Source organism: Macaca nemestrina, chromosome 12 (assembly GCF_043159975.1).
Source record: "Macaca nemestrina isolate mMacNem1 chromosome 12, mMacNem.hap1, whole genome shotgun sequence".
Taxonomy (NCBI): Eukaryota; Metazoa; Chordata; class Mammalia; order Primates; family Cercopithecidae; genus Macaca; species Macaca nemestrina.
The window spans coordinates 106,699,629-106,717,732 of NC_092136.1; the positions used below are offsets into that span (position 1 = coordinate 106,699,629).

Genomic DNA, 18,104 nt, shown 5'->3' on the forward strand with positions numbered 1-18,104 from the left:
ACTAGAGAATTTGACAAAACTCAATTTGATATGGTAATTATTGTCAGATCATCTGTAATATGCCCAGAATTGTGCTGGGAAAATTGGGAGAAGTTTAAAAGATGCAAATCCTCTTATAAACATCCTGAAAATAGCAGATAGTTCTCAGATAAGTAATGATTAGATAGAATCCTGTAACTTTGTCCAGAAGTTGTTTGTGAGGCCCTCAAAATCTCTTGGGCTCCTTAAAATTAGTAAGAGATGTGTCTTTATTCAAAAACAATAAAATCAAGGTATTCACTACCTTAATGAGCTTAGCAAGAGCTTTAAATGTATTTTTAAATGTGAACTTTCTCTTGATTTTATATTTGAAATTTCAGTTTTCTTTCTCATCTATTTTGCAGAATCAGGAAGTATTTGCTTTTCATCTAAAAACTTTAAATTCCCTCTCTGAAATTTCTGATACCAAATTACCCTCTAATTTGGTGTCAAAAGTTTGAAAATATCACTATTTTATTATTTATTATATTCAACTTTTATTATCTTTATATTCAAATTTTCTGCTTGAGTTTTTGGTAACCATGTCTATAAAAAAATCAATGGCCACTATTCCTACTTTACATTTTTTTCAGTATGATTCAAAGTTACCTAAAACATGAAATTAATTAAGTAGCTATACAGTAATGCCCAGAATAAAGCCAAAGTGTGATAAAGTAAGATATTTTCATGCTTTTCTTTGCTGTTAATTTTGAAGATGTCCATCTTATCAATGTATTTATTCATTAATTTTATAAATATTTATGGAGTGCTTATTATGTGCTAGACATTTTTATAAGTTTGGGGATATAATGATGAGCCAAACCAGACACAAAATAAGAATGAATCCAGGAGGCAAAAATGTGTAGTGTTGTCAAAGATTACCTTTAAGATAAAAAGAATTTAATGTTTTACTCTGTACCTGGTACAGCAGAGCATTCAAAATCCAGAAGTCCAAAATGCTCCAAAATCTGAAACATTTTGAGAACCAACATGACACTCAAAGGAAATGCTCTTTGGAACATACTGGATTTCAGATTTTCAGATGTGGGATGCTCACCAGGTAATATAATGCACAAATATGCCAAAACTCAAAAAATTTCAAACTGTAAAACACTTGTGGTCCCAAGCATTTTGAGTAAGGGATAATTTATATATATAAAATATATGTACAAAGAGTCCTTATTTATTCAAAAAAATAAAAACAGTCCAACCAGCATTTCTATCATATTTCTTTCATTTTTATAAAGTTTGAAAATATTGAGATTTCTATTATAATGCAGATCCTTAAGAACATTTGCTTTCCTGTATTTTAAACAGATATACTTAAGAAGGACAGAGACTGTGGGAAATGACAAACTTATTTTACTTCTCAGTCATGTGAAATATTTCATGCATTCTCAAAGCGTGCAAATAAAAGTCTGTGTCACAATTACTATCTTTCGGGTTTAGGTGGTTCTACTCATAATATCTTGGAGAATGACAGGATCAAGAAAAAGAACAGGGTTTCACAAATGATAGACTAGCAGGCCAAAACAAAGCCAAAGACAGGAAGGAGGCGGCCAGGGAACACTTACTGGTAAGTGGTTGGGCTGACATTGATGCGCCGAGGGTGACTTCCTGACTCGAATTTGCTTGCCAGCGTGACATTATTTCCAAACAGGCAATAACGTGGCATTCGCACCCCAACAACTCCAGCCAGCACGGAGCCTGAGTGAATTCCTATCCTCATCTAAAAAGGAATGAAAGAGTAAAAGGAACACATTTGTTTCCATTTGGTATGCAATTATTTTAATGAAAGGCACTGCTAGTTAATAAATTAAACTATGAGTTCCTCAAAGACAGGAACTGAGTCCTGGTCATTTTTGTGAGCCTAATAGCTGGATCATTATAGTGCTCAAAGAACATAAATGCTATGGAATACACAAAAGAACATAAATGCTATAGAATACACAAATGAATAAGTATATGAAAAAATTTATGTTTAATTTGCTACATAAATCTGATTAAGTTACAGGTTAAATCAGATTTCATCTGTATATAATATGGTCTAACTTGAAGAGTGTATTTTTCTCCAGTTTCTCCCTCCAGTTATTCTTAAATAAAACCTTATTTGTTTCTTTCATAGCATTAAACATCATTGTAAATTAAATATTTATATTTCTGTTTATGTCATTTAAATGTTGGATTTTCCCATTAGAGATATATATATATATAAAATTATATGTATTATATACATGTATGTAATATATATATTTCTTTACTGCTGAATATTCAACATTTAGTATAGTACCTAGAGCAAAGCAGGTATTCAACATTAAGTGATAAATGTCAAAAAAATTGGCTGAATTCCCCAACGTATTATTAAAATGGAGTTAAAATAGAGAATTTAATCCTTGAGACAGTCAATAGGCATTGATTAAAAATTCTAAAGAGTAAATTAAATGCTGTAAATTTACTCTGATTAATCTGTCTGGTCCATGCCTTGAAAAGGCCCTCAATGTACAGTTGATATATAACTAAACATGATCACAGTAATGTAGTTATATTGACACAGTCTACACCAAAATAGCTGAAGCCAATGGATAACAAGTGGGAGATGATATCCTTAGTTCTAGGGGAATGTAGAATGTTCCTTGGAGGGAGGAAACCTGACCCCTAGATGCCTACCAAGTAGCCAAACTATCACCCCTTCACCACCAGGCTCTCTTTGCCACTCTGGTTGTAAGGATAAAAGTCAGTCTGAGAACAACCCTTGTCTTGGGGCTGGAGACTTCTGCATATATCCACTCATAAAAAGATAGGTTGAAACTAATGTGACCTAGCTGCATCCCCTGATAACCTTTTCACTTACTTTTAAAAAACTGACTCTAAAATTTATTTGGAAATTTAATATGGTAGAAAGACTCAAGATATATCTGAGAAAGATGACAAGTTAGAGTATTTGCCCTACCAGATATCGAATCTTAGTATAAACATATCTAATCAGTGCACAGATACCATCATATAAACAAATAGACTAATGGAACATTTAATCCAGAAAGGCTGCCATGCATATGTAGATGCTAGATTTATAGAAGAGTTGGCATTTCAGATAGGTGAGAAAAAGGTGTCCTTTTTATTAGAATACGCTGTATCAACTTTGTTTTATGTGGAAAAAAATTCCAAGTAAATTAAAGATCTTGATGTAACAGACATAACTTCACAGCTTTAAAAATAATTGTATTAAGAAACAATTGGTAGTATCAGTAAAAATGCAAAATATAGATACTTTAAAACATAGACTTTTATTTGTCTCTCAATAATAGTTCCTAGATGGGTCATCCAGATTGCCAGGCTGCTCTGTTCCCCTCAGTAATTCAAGGACCTGGTCCTTTTAATTGGTCCTTCTCCATGTCTTGGTGCGTATCCAGGGCACCCTCATGTTCCAACTCACGGGATGTGGAAAGATAACTAATTTATCATTTAAGGTGATCTTCATTACTTTGTGTAGATTCAGATTTGTATCTGGCATCATTTTTCTCCTTCCTACAGGATTTCATAAATATTTCTTATACTGTAGGCTCACTGGTAATAAATTCCCTCTGCTTTTTTATGTTTAAAAGTCTTAATTTTGTCTTCATATGTGAAAGATACATTCACTGCAAATAGAATTCTGGGTTTAAAAAGTTTTTTACCCCCAGTAGTTTAAAGAGGCTGTTCCACTGGCTCCCCTCTTGCATCTTTTTGGATATAAAATCTGCTATCATCTTTATCTTAATTCTTCTATATATAACATATATTTTACTTCTGGTTGCTTTTAAATTTTTATTTTATCATCCGTTTTAGGTAATTTAGTTACGATTTCCCTTGATGTTTTTTTCCTTGTGTTTTGGGTTTGTTGAGCTCTTGGATCTGTGGGTTTATGGCTTTTATCAAATTTGGAAATTTTCTATTTCTTTGAATATTTTATTCTGTCCACCTCTCCCTCTCAGAGATTCTAATTACACATATATTAGGAACTTGAATTATTTCCAAAGTCCACTGATGATCTACTCATTTAAAATAATTTTCTCCATTTATTTGGGATAATTTCTATTGCTGTCTTCAAATTTATAATATTTTCTTTTGCAATGTCTAATTTGTTGTTAATCACATTCAACATATTTTTCATCTCAGACATTGTCATTTTCCTCTACAGAAGTTCAATTTGGAATGTTTAAAAATCTTCCAGGTATCAATTTAGCCTTTGAAAATATGGAATACAGTTAAAAATCACTCTTTTAATGCCCTTGTCTGCTAATTTTAACATCTGTTTCAATTCTGTACTATCCATTTGGATTAATTTTTCTCTTCATTATGAGTCCCATGTCTCAGATTTTCTTTATGTCTAGTAATTTTGGATTGGGTGCCATATATCATAAATGTGACTTCTTGAGTGTTGGATATTTTTATAATCTCATAAATATTATTGAGCTTTGTTCTGGGATGCAGTTAAATGACTTGGAAACACTTTATTCCTTTCAAGCCTTGCTTTTAAGATTTGTTAGGCAAGACTGGAGCAGTGTTTCATGAAGGGCTAATTATCCTTCCTTACTAAGGCAAGAACCTTGAGTACTCTCCCCAGTGTCCTTGATTTATGAGGTTTTCCATTCTGCCTGAATGGAAACAGCCATTTTTTTTTTCCAAGTCCTGTGTAAGTGCTAGGTGCTTTTTCATCTAATCTTTTTGGGTATCTCCCTCACACCAGGGCTCAGATAGTTTCCTCACATATGTGCACGAATCACTACTCTGCAGAATACATAATGAGGATCCTTGGAAGATGTCAGGGGGTCTTTTTGCAACTCTCACTTCTCTGATACTCTGTGACCTTTAGCCTCCTTGGTCTCCCAAGACTCTCAGCTCCATCTCTTCAACTCAAGAAGTTTGTTGGGTATCTCCTGGTTTGTCCCTCCCTGAGCCACACCCTGGATGCCTCTCAAGGCATTTAGGGCAATCATAGGGCTCATTTAATTTTTTTCTTCTCTCTCAGGAATCACTATCTTCCATTGTCTAATGTCCACCGTCATGAAAACTGTTCTTTCGTATATTTTGTCCTGATGTAAAAAATTTTAAGATGGGAGTGTAAATCTAGTCACTGTACCCCATATGGGCTGGAAGCAGAAGTGAGACCTACTTTTTTTAAAAAAAAGTAAACTATTTGAAAAACTTAAGCCTGTTTCTCATGAGGGAGTCTCTATTTGGACTTAAAGCAAAACATGCTGAGTATCAGTATTCCTCTTAAACTAAGTATAAAGCACCTTTCTCTAAAATTAGCAAAGCACACTGCAATATTAGTATATTTCTTTGGGTCTGTTTACTTTCAGAAGGCCAATTTATATTGTTATCTTGTACAATGCATGTTTGCTTGAAGTACAACCAAACCTTAGATGTGAAGACTGTCAGTTTGAGATTCTAATAACTATAGAAATCTTTTCAAGCAGGAGGAGAGCAGAAGTGAGTATTACATTGATACATTTTATAGACTCTTTTTACTCTTCTTTCTGTTAAAAAAAAAAAAAAGACTCCATACACCATACCAACTATTTGAAAGGCTTATCTAGTTCTGTTTCTGCCTCCTTTCAAAAGACCTGAGGCTTTCTTTTTAGTCTAATTTTTAGAATTATAATTTATTATAACCTGAAAAATGCTGAAGACAAAAACTCTGATATTCTTGAGGGGGCAGAGGGTCATGGAGAGGAATAGTTCATTAAATTAAAAAAACAAAGTCTTGTCTCTTAGAAAATTATCTAAAAGAGGCACAAGAGTATCAACAACCACATAAACCACACTGACTCACTGTCACTACCTATCATGGAACAGGACTCAGAGAATTATTTAGTTTGGGAAGTAAGGCGATGCCACTGGAAACTTACAAGCTGAATCAGCAGACTGTTTTCTTTTGCATTTCTTTTGACAATTTATTGAGATTTCCCAGGAATTATTGCCTATATAAGGAAGTCACTGATTGCCTCATTCAGAATGTGCCAAGAGTATCTAGCAGTAAGACAAACAGTGAGATAATTTAACTATCAGTGAGGGCTTTACATTCATTTAGACAAGATTTAACTTTGTTTAAATGGGTTAACCAAGCAGTCACATTTGCATCCATCTGGCCAGTATGCTGTAGTTAAAGGGGATTACTTTGCACTAAACCAATGGTTCTCACCTGAGGTCATCTGAGCCCCTCAGTGGACATCTGGCAATGTCTGGAAGCATTTTTGGTTTTCACAACTGGGAGGGAGAGGTACTACTGGCATCTATGTGGCAGAGTTAGAAATTTCCTATAATAGCTTCCCAGCCCTGGAAAAGAATTTTCCAGCCCCAAATATCAATAGTGCCAAGACTGAGAAGCTGTACTCAGTAGACCTCTAGCAACCTATTAATCTTAGTAAATGAGGATAAACAAAAATATAAATGTTTTCATCTGATCAAAGCTTTGACAAAGCATACTAGACTTTAAGAGAATGTTCATGGAAAAAAAAATGTTTGTCCTAGGGATTTATTGAAAAACACAAAAGCTTCAGGATATATCCTGAGGTTAGGCTATCTATCACCCAATCTTTTATGTATTCAATGTACAAAATAATGCAAAACTCTGGGACACGTTAAAGTCCCCAGTTATCAAAAGATTCAGTTATTCTCACAATATTCTGCTTATTACCAGGCTCATAAACAACTGCATTAAAAAAAAAAAAAAACGGTCCTCTTACAACTTTTAAAAGTAGAATGCTTGTACAGTTCTATCTCAGCAAGCCAAAACTCTCTTTTAGCTTAGTAAAGCAGGAATGTTGGGTTAGGAGGGCAGCACAGATCCTTTAGTCCATCCAGCTCCCTCATTTTACAAATAGACTGAAGCTCAAAAGAGCACAATGAAAACATTACATTAGTGTTAGGGTCAGCTCTAGATCTTAATTCACTTGGCTCTGAGTTCCGCGCATTATAAAAAATGTCCAAATTGCAGTGATGCCTCAGGCTGTTTCTACTAGGCCCATCAGACTTGATCAGATAAAATAAACAAAATCAGATTTAATCTGGTTTTGCCTACTTCATCTACACAGAAGAGTTAGCATATTCCAATTGAAACCCAGAAAATACTAGTTACACATTTATTAAGTCCAATACCAGAAACCTTCCATCCCTTCTCCATCTTATTGTTCATACTTTTCTACACTAAATATTTCCTGACTGGTCTACTCAGCACACTCCCTAAAATGCTTGCTGCATTCAAGCCTGTGAGCTTTTACTCATATGGATTGCCTCATCTAAAATACATCCAACCTTAATCACAGACTCTGCTCTAAGTGCTCAGAGTATAAACAGAAATAAGTCTTCATTTGTTGTTTTAGAGTTTTCATTTGCTGTAAAAGATACAATAGCTAATTGAAATTAGGATCATTGATACAAAGTTAAAGTATAAGAGAGGGCAGGGCACTGGTGACAGGTGGGTGGGGTTGACCAGGTCCGGAGAATCGGTAGTCTCTCTCAGGAAAATACTCTTTGAACTCAATGCTTCCCCACCTTTGGCTAGGTTTGGAAAGAGTGATGCAGCTGTAGTCAGAGGGGTGGGGGGAGAACATCCAGGTAAAGTGAAAATAATGTTCGAAGATCCTAAAGCCTGAAGAGCTTTGGCACATTTTTGAAACTGAAAGGAGGCCCCTCAAGGTAGCTGCTTCTTAAAGAAAAGGGGAGGGAGGCAGTTTGTAAGGCTGAGGGAATACAACCCACAGCAGATCATATAGCACAGGGTTTGCCAGTGTTGGCACTATTGACATTTTGGGTTGGATAATGCCTTTTCGTGGGTGGCTTGCACTGTGCATTATAGGACGATTACTGTCCCTGGCCTCTAACCACTAGATGCCAGCTGTAAACAGAAGGAAGAAGTTATGTCCTGTTACTTCTGTTGCATAACTGACAGGGCGCAGGCTTTATATCCAATCCTGGCTCTACTATCTACTTAATGGTGGTAGAAATTCTCCAGCCAACAGCATTGTGATTTTCTTTGGGCAGTTCGCGCTCTGCAGGTTTGGTGGGACTGACTCCACCCCCAGGTCCAGGAACAGACCCAAACTGGCAAGGGTATGATAGTCTCCCGAGGTTAGCAAATAATTTAAGAAAAGACAAGAGTAAATCTCAGGAGTTGTAAGAGACCTATAAGGAGAGACCCTCTTTTCCCTCAGCTAGTGCAGGATACATTTGTGAACACGGTACAGCGTTCCAGTGAACAGCTACAGCCAATTTGACACCATAGTTGTCGGAGTGAAGGGGACTTGGGCTGTAGCAGACCCCCCTGTAGAGCCTGAGGATGAGGCTAGTGCTGGGAAGGCAAACCAAAGAGAACAACAGAGATGCCAAGTTCATGGCAATATCAATTTTGCAGCTATATCTAGCCTCTTAGAGAGGTAGTCCTACTTCTGGACTTCTGTTATTTGAGTCAATGGATTCCTTTAATTGTTTATGCCACCTTATTTTGTCACTTGCAAAAGAAAGACACGTAAAAGATACTCTAGCTGTGTGAATTTTAGGCATGTCAGCTACCTCTGTGAAGTTTTTATTCATAAGATGATAATGATAATACCTTCTTGGCATGATTAATACCTTCTTAGGTGGGCTGTTAGCAGAATGAACTGAGAGAAACAATAGGCCCACAGTAGATGTTCAAAAACATGTAAGTTCCTTTCCCACACTTCCTGATAGCCATTATATTTCTCATGGTGTCAAGGACAATGCCACACACCCATTTATAATTAAGTAAATAGATTTATTAATTCTGGAATGTGCAAGTCAAACTGAAACCATGATTAACATTACAAGCTAGCAAGTTAAATACAAATTTGTATTGAAACAGTCCTATTTGTGCAAGAAAAATATCCAAATTAAAATACCTCTATAAGAGAAAAAGAAGAAAGTCTTTTAGTAGAACAGCCAATAAACTCTTCACTCATGTTTGCATTGAAGTATTGCTTTTAGATTTATGTGATTAGGATTTTAGGCTTTGGAAAAGTAATTAACTGCTCCAACAGAAAGGAGCTTAAAATCATTGTGCACATTGTGAGGTAAGGGTGAAACAAATATGTAATCCTTTTGCCAGAATTAGTTAAAATGTGTCATAAACTTTTATCATTAAATACTCCTTTAACCAATAAAATGAGGTAAGTAAAATTTTTTACATTTTTGTCTCGTTCTTAGTAATATTTTTCTGACAAGAAAGTCAATGTTTTAAATTCAAATTTTGAAAGCTCAAGATTCTTAGGAAGAAAACAATCAGCTCACTCTAGTAGGTTTTACAATTTCTGCTTATTTCCCAGATGTGCAAGGAAACAGGGTGAAATAATCTCTGTGACTATGTGGCGTTTTTCTGTTTATCAGAGGACTCAGCCTCCAGTCTGATGGTGTCAGAATGTCACATTCTCAAGTAATACACTAGGACAAATAGCACTTTGGGCAAAATATCTTACTGTGTTTACTATAAACATTACAGAAGCACCATTCATAGATAAATTTAACTTTACAGACAGTATTTGACCAAATAATTATTCTCATCACTGGTAATTTCAGACCATACAATATGAAGTATTATGACTTTTATAAAATAAAACATGGTAAAATTTTAAATAATATTTTGCAGCTGGGGAAGAAAGTGGGTTTGTAATCTTGTTTACATTTTCTGATGAGGAAGGATAAAACCCTACAAACCACTGATTAGGAGGGCATGTCTAGAATCATACAACTGATGGCACTGAATAAAATGTCAGATATTGCTGTGGGGATATAGCAATATGGCTCAAATTCACCACTACTTTCTCACAGGGCACTCATTAATGTGTATGTTTTCATTTAAATATATTTGATACCTGATAAGATATTTAAATTTGACTCAGTTTGTAGGAGTGTTATTATTAAGGCCTATAAGCTGAATATGAAATTTACCTCTGTGCAAAAAAAGTCTTAAAAATCTTTTCAAATAAACAGATTTAAATCAACCGAAATACTTGCATTGAATATGCATGTACTTAGAAATAACCAGCATATAACTTAGTGGTTAAAATATTCCTACCTACTTATCAATTCACTCAGTTAATAAGGAAAATCATTTTCTGTCAAATGCAACTCTTAACAACAGATAATCTGGAACAAAATTTCTAGGAAGAAAAAAATTTCATAGCAGCATAAATTAAAAAATGATTTTAAAAACTTTAAATATGTAGAAATGAAATCCTTTGAAAATAGATAAAGGGATTTAGGAAAGGATTCTCATAGTATTACATGTGTGTTTATCATTAATTCATTCATTTAAATTACTCAGAGAAAAAACATGCATTTGACAGAGGTGTAAGAAGAAAAGGAATTTTAATAATGAATTTGATTGTTAAACATAATAATGCCTATCATCTTTCGTAAGCCATAATTTCTTTTAAAAATAAGAATAAATAGCATAGCTAAGTTTACATTCCAGAATAAAAGTACAGGAACAATATTAAACCCCTGAGTTACAACGTAGAACTCTTGGCTACACACTGGAATCAACTGGGGAGCTTTAAAATTGCTGCTTTGAATTTGATTACCGGAGAGTAAGATTTAACTGGTTTGGGATGAGGATTGGGTATTGGGATTTTTAACCCTTCCTAGGGTTTCTAATGTGCATCCAAGGTTGAAATCCATGAGTGTACAAAAATCACTTAATGTTTCACAGATATATTCACAAATAATCAATACTGCACGATCCAAATAATTTATATACCTCTACTCTTTGCCCAGGAAATCATTTTCGCCAGCATTCCGTAAATTCCTTCACATCCATATACACAGATATACTACTACTTCAATTAGGAAACACAATATTCCATTTTGCTCCCAGGACACTGAAGTTATCAACAAAATATTCCCTTATATCTCCTGATGGCTTTTAAAGGGCACAAAAATATGTGTTTAATTAAAATATTAGCAACTAGAACAGAACTGTGACGCCTCCTCAGACTTAATGCATTCTAGTTGGTGTAAGACAGAGAATTTCCTTGAGACCTCAGCACATCTGTTTTCATGGCAAACATGAAACAGTTTGGGTGGCAACCCAGGCTCATTTATAGAGCATTTTATATAAACTTTTTATAGAAAATAAAAAGTGCTTGTGGGGGGCAATGGGACTCCAAAGGGAAGCGACTTTGTCTTGGGCGTTGGTCATTCCAGAAGCCCTGGCAGCAGCGTGGTGCTGGGGGCGGGGGGGCATTTTACCGAAAGAGGTGTTACCCTTTTGGAAGGTGTCACAGGCTTTGGAATCTGACCCATCATTTGTTATATTATATTGGCAATCTTGGCAAGTTAAACATTTTGATAATCCTCTTTCTGAACCCTTTTTTTCATTATTAGAAATGAACAAAGCATAATGATAATGTATGTTTATACAAACCCCTATAAAACTGATTAAATAGTCATAGAGTGTTATCAAGGGAAAAGAACAAGGGAAAGTGTTTTCTGAAAAGTTAAATTGTTTTAAGAGTTTGAAAAATAACAGAAAGCTAAAATAAAATTCAAAGACATACAATATCAAATGTAAATCAAGCTGTCATAACTAAGCCTAAGGAGGTATGACTACCAAATGTCATGTGGTGTCCTAGATGGGACCGTGAAACATAAAAGAACATTAGGGAAAAATTAAAATATGAATAAATTATAGACTTTAGCTAATAATAATGTATCGATACTGGTTTGTTAATTGTAACAATTGTACCATATTAGTTTTGGGTGACTAGGTGTGGGACACTTGGGTGTTCTATATAATAATCTTTGCAAATTATTCTGAAAAACAGAAACAATTCTAACATCAAGTTTATTTAAAAATGTAAATCATACGCTTCTCCACCAACAAAAAGGACATATTTACAAAATGTTTCTTTTTTTTTCAGATGGAGTCTCTGTCACCCAGGCTGGAGTACAGTGGCGCCATCTCGGCTCACTGCAGCCTCCACCTCCCAGGTTCAAGCAATTCTCCTGCCTCAATCTCCCAAGTAGCTGGGACTACAGGTGTGCGCCACCATGCCCGGCTAATTTTTGTATCTTTAGTAGAGACAGGGTTTTGCCATGTTGCCCAGGCTGCTCTTGACCTCCTGGCCTCAGGTGATCTGCCCGCCTGGGCCTCCCAAAGTGCTGGGATTACAGGCGTGAGCCACTGCGCCTGGCCAACAAAATGTTTCTTATTGTTAAAAATGGTTCTTATCTTCAGATTCAGACAGTAAGGGACTGTAATGTGAAATAAAGTAATTGAAAATGATAATATCAAAAAATAATTAACAGGTGTTAGAAACGAGTCAACCAACCGATAACCAAGCTAATTCTTTGGTACATACAGCCCATACTCTGTGTATTGATGTTATTACTAACATTTATTCTATTTGGGCATTAGATGGCGCTCATGTTCATTTTACTGAGCAGGTTGGCTCTTTAATGTCAGCAGTAGGTCTCTCAACTGGAGAAATGTCTTTAAGATTTGACGCAATATTACTTTTAGGGGTTAATTATGAAAACGAAATCAATCTCATAAGGCTCAAAGCTTTGGATTGGGTGGCAGAATTCAAACAGTGAACAAAACTGGAAATTAAGAAATTGCTAACCAAAATTCCTAAGTCCCAAGGAATCCAATGGTGGGCTTCAAGACATCCTGCTCAGACCCACTGAAGTTGTGGGCACAGATGTGCCTATGTTGCATCCATAGTATCTGTCACCTTTTCAAAGAAGTTCATAGATTTCTCAAATTTTGAGAACCATTGCCCTAAGTTTCTTTTCAGTTCGAAATCATTGCTGCATCATCAACACCCACCAGTGGATTTTGTATTTAGTAGGCAATTTTTAAATGCTTGTTGATTGAATGAATAAGTGAATTAATAAGCAGAAGAATAAATGAAAAGGAAAGGAAATGCTATGCCAGGCACAAATGTTCCTCTCTCTCTCTTCTAAATACTTGCACCATGGTATTTTTGACACTGAAGGCATTGGATGCTCATTCATCTTTGTATTCCTCAAGATTTGGAAACAAAGAATGAGAAGCACCACTTAAACAAGAAATCTTGAATCAGTGCTTTATATCTAGTCCCACTTCTGCTTGTCAGATTATTCCAATAACTGATAAAGTAACCTCAGACTGGACTTTACAAAATTGTATGTTGAAATCCTCCCAAATTTAGCTGGTTTTTAAAAACTAGTTAATGGCTGCAAAAAGAAAACAAAATATTGGTAGTGGGGGCTAAAATCACTACTCAAAACTCAATATTTTTCTTTTAGTATAGCTGTGCTGTTTTTATTTATTTTGATAGTGCCCTTAGTACAAAATAAAAGAATAATAGAACCATGAACTGGTGAGTGTGTGGACTAGAACATGTCATTTGATTTAACTGGGGCTCTTCTTTTAACCTGAACTTTGAGAAAAAGCTCTGAAATTTGAAATAAAAGGCTTGGTAGTATTTATTTGTGATTAGCAAGTCACCAATCCCATTCAAGCAAACAAAAGAAAAAAAATACTAGGAAATTTTCCTTTTCAGAAAGGGGAGCTGCTAAATGAAGAACATATACAAAGTAGTCATCAAAGACCAATTGTGTGTGTGTGTCTGTTGCACACAATGTCAATTTTAAGGAATCCCTTTGCATACAGAACATGAATGGTTAGTACTGATTTGTTTTATTTTGACCCCATTCCCCCAGACACATGAAATTCAGAATAAGAAATACGTAGTTTCAACCAAAGCAATATCTTCATTAGCAAATGCACTTATCATTATTATTTATATGTTTACATATGTGTAATTTTATAGGACTATTAAAATACATAGTTATTTTGATATATTTTATTATGATACAAAGTCACCTGCAGATCTTAAAACACACCAAGCTCTTTGTCTCCCCTGATCCTTTATTATTGTTTCCTCTGACTGTGCCCCAACACTTCTCTTGAGAAATTCCCAGCACCACAGAGGCCCAGCTTAGCCATCATCCCTGCTCCAGACTGTGTGTAAGTTGTTTCTTCTGGTTTTCTCAATCCTTCATCCAGCTGGAGAGTTTCTCACTTTTCAGACCACGGCTTTAGAAGTCCCTTACTCTGGGAAGCCTTTCATCAGGAACTTAGGAATCCCTGATATGAACTGTATTCATGATTCTTCTCTCCTAACAACATTTCCTACACTGTATTTTGATTGTTTTGTTTTGTTTTCATTACCTGTCTCCTTTGCTTAGTATTGAGCTCTGGGAAAACAAAGATACAACAACATTTGTCTTACTCACTGTTATATTCCCAGCAACTACCAGAACCTTCCTGGCACATAGCAGTGATTCAATATTTAAGAAAAAAATGGCCAGCCTCAGTGGCTCACGCATGTAATCTCAGCACTTTGGGAGGCTGAGGCGGGCGGATCACCTGAGGTTGAGATCGAGACCAGCCCGGCCAACATGGCAAAGCCCCATCTCTACTAAAGATACAAAAATTAGCTGGGCATGGTGGCGCATGCCTATAGTCCCAGCTACTTGGGAGGGTGACGCAGGAGAATCACTTGAACCTGGGAGGCGGAGGTTGCAGTGAGTCAAGATCATGCCACTGCACTCCAGCCTGGACAAGAGTGAAACTGTCTCAAAAAAAAAAAAAAATATGAATTCAAACCATTTCTTTAAAAATCTCTGAACATAAATTAATATGTTTTTGAGTTAGATATTTGAAATGTATTTTGTTTTCTTCAACTGTTTCACCTCATAAAGGGAGTTTCCTAAAAAATGAATTTAAGTAAATAATAATTTGACAGAAACTTGCTTAAGGTATTCCTCCATTCCCTTTCAGTTTACATTTTTCTACCAAGTTAAAAACAACCACATGAATAAATGAAACAAGGTAACTTGGGTCAAATGAGTGTATCCAAGCCATGGCACCTGCCCTGTGGAATTATCTAAGGATGACCTGAGCCTCTTTCAGAGATGTACACCAGGAACCAGTAACACAGCAGAAGGCCAGGACAGCTACTGTGGGCCGCAGTCCTGCAAGCAGTCTAAGGGCAAATGGCAGGCAGAATTGGCCAACACAAGAGTTTATTCAACAGATTCAATTTGTCAGACCCTTCTACTTCCCAAGTTAAAAGGAAGAAGAGTACAAGAACCCAATAAGGAACTTTTGTTGACCTGGGTTCATTTTTCATATTGTCACATAGCTAGATCCACAAAATTGGCTCCAATCCCTGAATCTAATCACCCTATCCTTTCCTCCTGCCCCATCTCACTCTCTCTGGTCACTTGCCCTTAAGTGCCTTTATCCTGTTTACAGAGGAGGAAGCTGTGACTCTCTTGCTCTTGAGTGCTTATTCCAACCACACTGGGTAATCAAGGCTTTTTATTCTTCAAATTCTGAGAAGTCCTTGCTCAAATCATGGTTTAAGAGTCTTGGATTTAAGCCTATTTGAAAAATCAGTGTTTCACTCCTGGTTATGCAATATATTATCTACTTGCCCTTACGAGTGAGTCATTGTTACTCTCTCAGCTTTCATATCTCTATGTGTAAAATGAGGATAACATGGCTACCTGACAGTGCAGATGTGAGGATAACTAACTATCCTCATCATCCCTGGCATTTTATTGAGCGCTTAGAGTGCGCCACACTCTGTGTCAAGCCCCTCGCATCTATTATCTCATTTGATTTCATTTACTAGATTAGTTTTACCACCAAACCTTATTCTACTCAGATAAGCATATCTCCAAGTATACAGACAGCTTATGTAGATAATGTTTATTAAAAAGAAGCCTCCAACAATCGATGTTATTACTTTTTAAGAATATTAATTTTCATAATAGAAATTTAATTACACTGTGCAGAAATAATTAGGATTGCAGACTGACTTATTTAAGAAATCCTTTATTTTGGTAGAGAACAACTCAGACATTTATAATATTTCTATGTATCTTCTTATTGACATAAATTCTTATTGGCTAAAATACTATGATATTTATTTTCATGGTGTATATGTGAGAGTATACATATCCTAAAATTATCAGAATTATACCAAGTAGTTCAATTTAAAAATACATTTTTAAAAGTCAATTTAATCAGGTAAAGGCATTATCAAAACAAAAATCAAGCCATGGTAGAATATCGTGTATAGTATACAGTAACATTTAAATATGTAATTATTTTTATCACAATATTAATAAAGTATTCCCATTGATAGGTGTTAGTAATATTTCAAAGTACTTTGAGCCAAATGTTTGAAATGGTCAATTATCTTATGAGCTTAAAAGTAGTCAGTGACAGGCATTTTCATGTTTAATTAAATGCTTGACTCTCCAGTGACCACCACAATGACAGCAATGGACCCTAGTTTCTTACTCCAGATCTTTTTTTTCCCCTCCTTTTATATACCCATCCATGGACTGCGCAGTACTCTGGGGGCCAGGGGAGGGCAAGGAAAAGTAGATCTTACCCATTGCAATACCCCATTTTTCAACTGGTAGGCTGGAACAGACTAAGATTTTATGAACTGTAAGAGGTTTTAACGGATTCTGAAGGGCATCAAGAGTATAAGATTGACGAAGTATATTTTATTTATTGTGATAACACTGCATCCTTCTACAGTGCCTGACATATAAAAAGCAGATCAGTTCGGGCGCAGTGGCTCATGCCTGTAATCCCAGCACTTTGGGAGGCCGAAGCGGGTGGACTGCGTGAGTTAGGAGTTTGAGACCAGCCTGACTAGCATGGTGAAACCTTGTCTCTACTAAAAATACAAAAATTAGCTAGTCATGGTGGCGGGGGCCTGTAATCCCAGCTACTTGGGGAGCTGAGGCAGGAGAATCCCTTGAACCTGGGAGGCGGAGGTTGCAGCAAGCCGAGACCAGGACATTGCACTCCAGCCTGGGCGACAAGAGTGAAACTCTGTCTCAAAACTAAAAAAAAAACAAAAAACCCCACAGAAAAACAGATCAATAAATGTATATATATGGGGTAAGCAAGCAAAAATTAAGTAGTACATTGACAGATTGTATTTCTGTTTTAGAATATTAATATGGGCTACCGGATGGAGAATGGCCTTAGTGGGGCGGGCAGGAAACACTACAGGCTAAAAGTTTTTAGTGACGTTTAAGTGATAATGATAATGGAAAGAAGGAGACTGACTGGAAACACATGTAGGAGAAAAATTGATAAGACTTGGTGACTGACTGGATACAAAAGATAAGAGAGAGCATTATAAAGAATGGTGTCCCAAACCTGGCTTAGTGGGTTGGTGTTATCAATTGGAATAAGACCTAAAGGAAAACTAACAAGTTCCCTTTGGGTGGGATAAAGGTGGTGGCAGATTGTGAAATAATTTTGAATGAGAGAGTTAAATCTGAACCGAGAGATACCAGCTTTGAGGTGGTTCTAAATGTTCTGGCTATGGCGGACTTACCAAAGAGTATGTGGCATGGGAATCAAAAAGAGCTGGATGAATAATTTTGGAACATGAATATTTAAAAGATCCATAATCAGGGGTAAAACAAAGGACCTGAAGCCAAGTGGAGAGTGTGAAATTTTAGAGCCAACAGGTTGAGACAGTTGGTCAGAACAAAATGGCGTAACAAAACTAGGAAGTAAGAGATGCACGAGAAGTCAAGTGTTGAAGTATGAGGTAAAGTGTGAAAAAAAAAAAAAAGGAGTCCATGATATCAATGCAAATCTGTTAGGACAAGAGCCATTCCCATAGCAGGGCCTGAATAAGGTCTGGAGAAGGAAGGAAGCTGCAAAGAAGGACATCCACATTGTGGTGAGCCAAGTCAGGGGCCCATCCTGACAACATGAGACCAGATTCAAGAGCTGTCCAAATTCAAGAGCTATCCTGTGGGACACAGCCCACCTTGAGAGTTTCCTGGCTCAGAGTCTCTGAAGGAGGCTCACTGAATCTGTCAAACACAAGCCAGCCACTGGCATTTTTCCACGTCTGCAAGATGAGAACATGCGATGGATGACATGAACTTCTCCATTACATGACCTTAGTCTCTTGATCTTGGAAGAAAACCACATTCTTAATTTCTTATGCCCCTGAAGAATTTTCAATCTACTAAACACAGTACTC

The 18,104-nt window shown here is 36.2% G+C and overlaps 1 protein-coding gene across 2 annotated transcripts in view; it reads right to left on the bottom strand.

Annotated features, from left to right (window-relative positions):
- LOC105493756 (guanylate cyclase 1 soluble subunit alpha 2) overlaps nucleotides 1–18,104 on the bottom strand; it is a 347,998-nt gene that overhangs the window by 17,596 nt on the left and 312,298 nt on the right. For both annotated transcript variants that reach the window (XM_024796548.2, XM_071075528.1), the window contains exon 7: nucleotides 1,593–1,747. In XM_024796548.2, coding sequence (XP_024652316.2) covers nucleotides 1,593–1,747 — 155 coding nt within the window. The remainder of the gene's footprint in view (nucleotides 1–1,592; nucleotides 1,748–18,104) is intronic.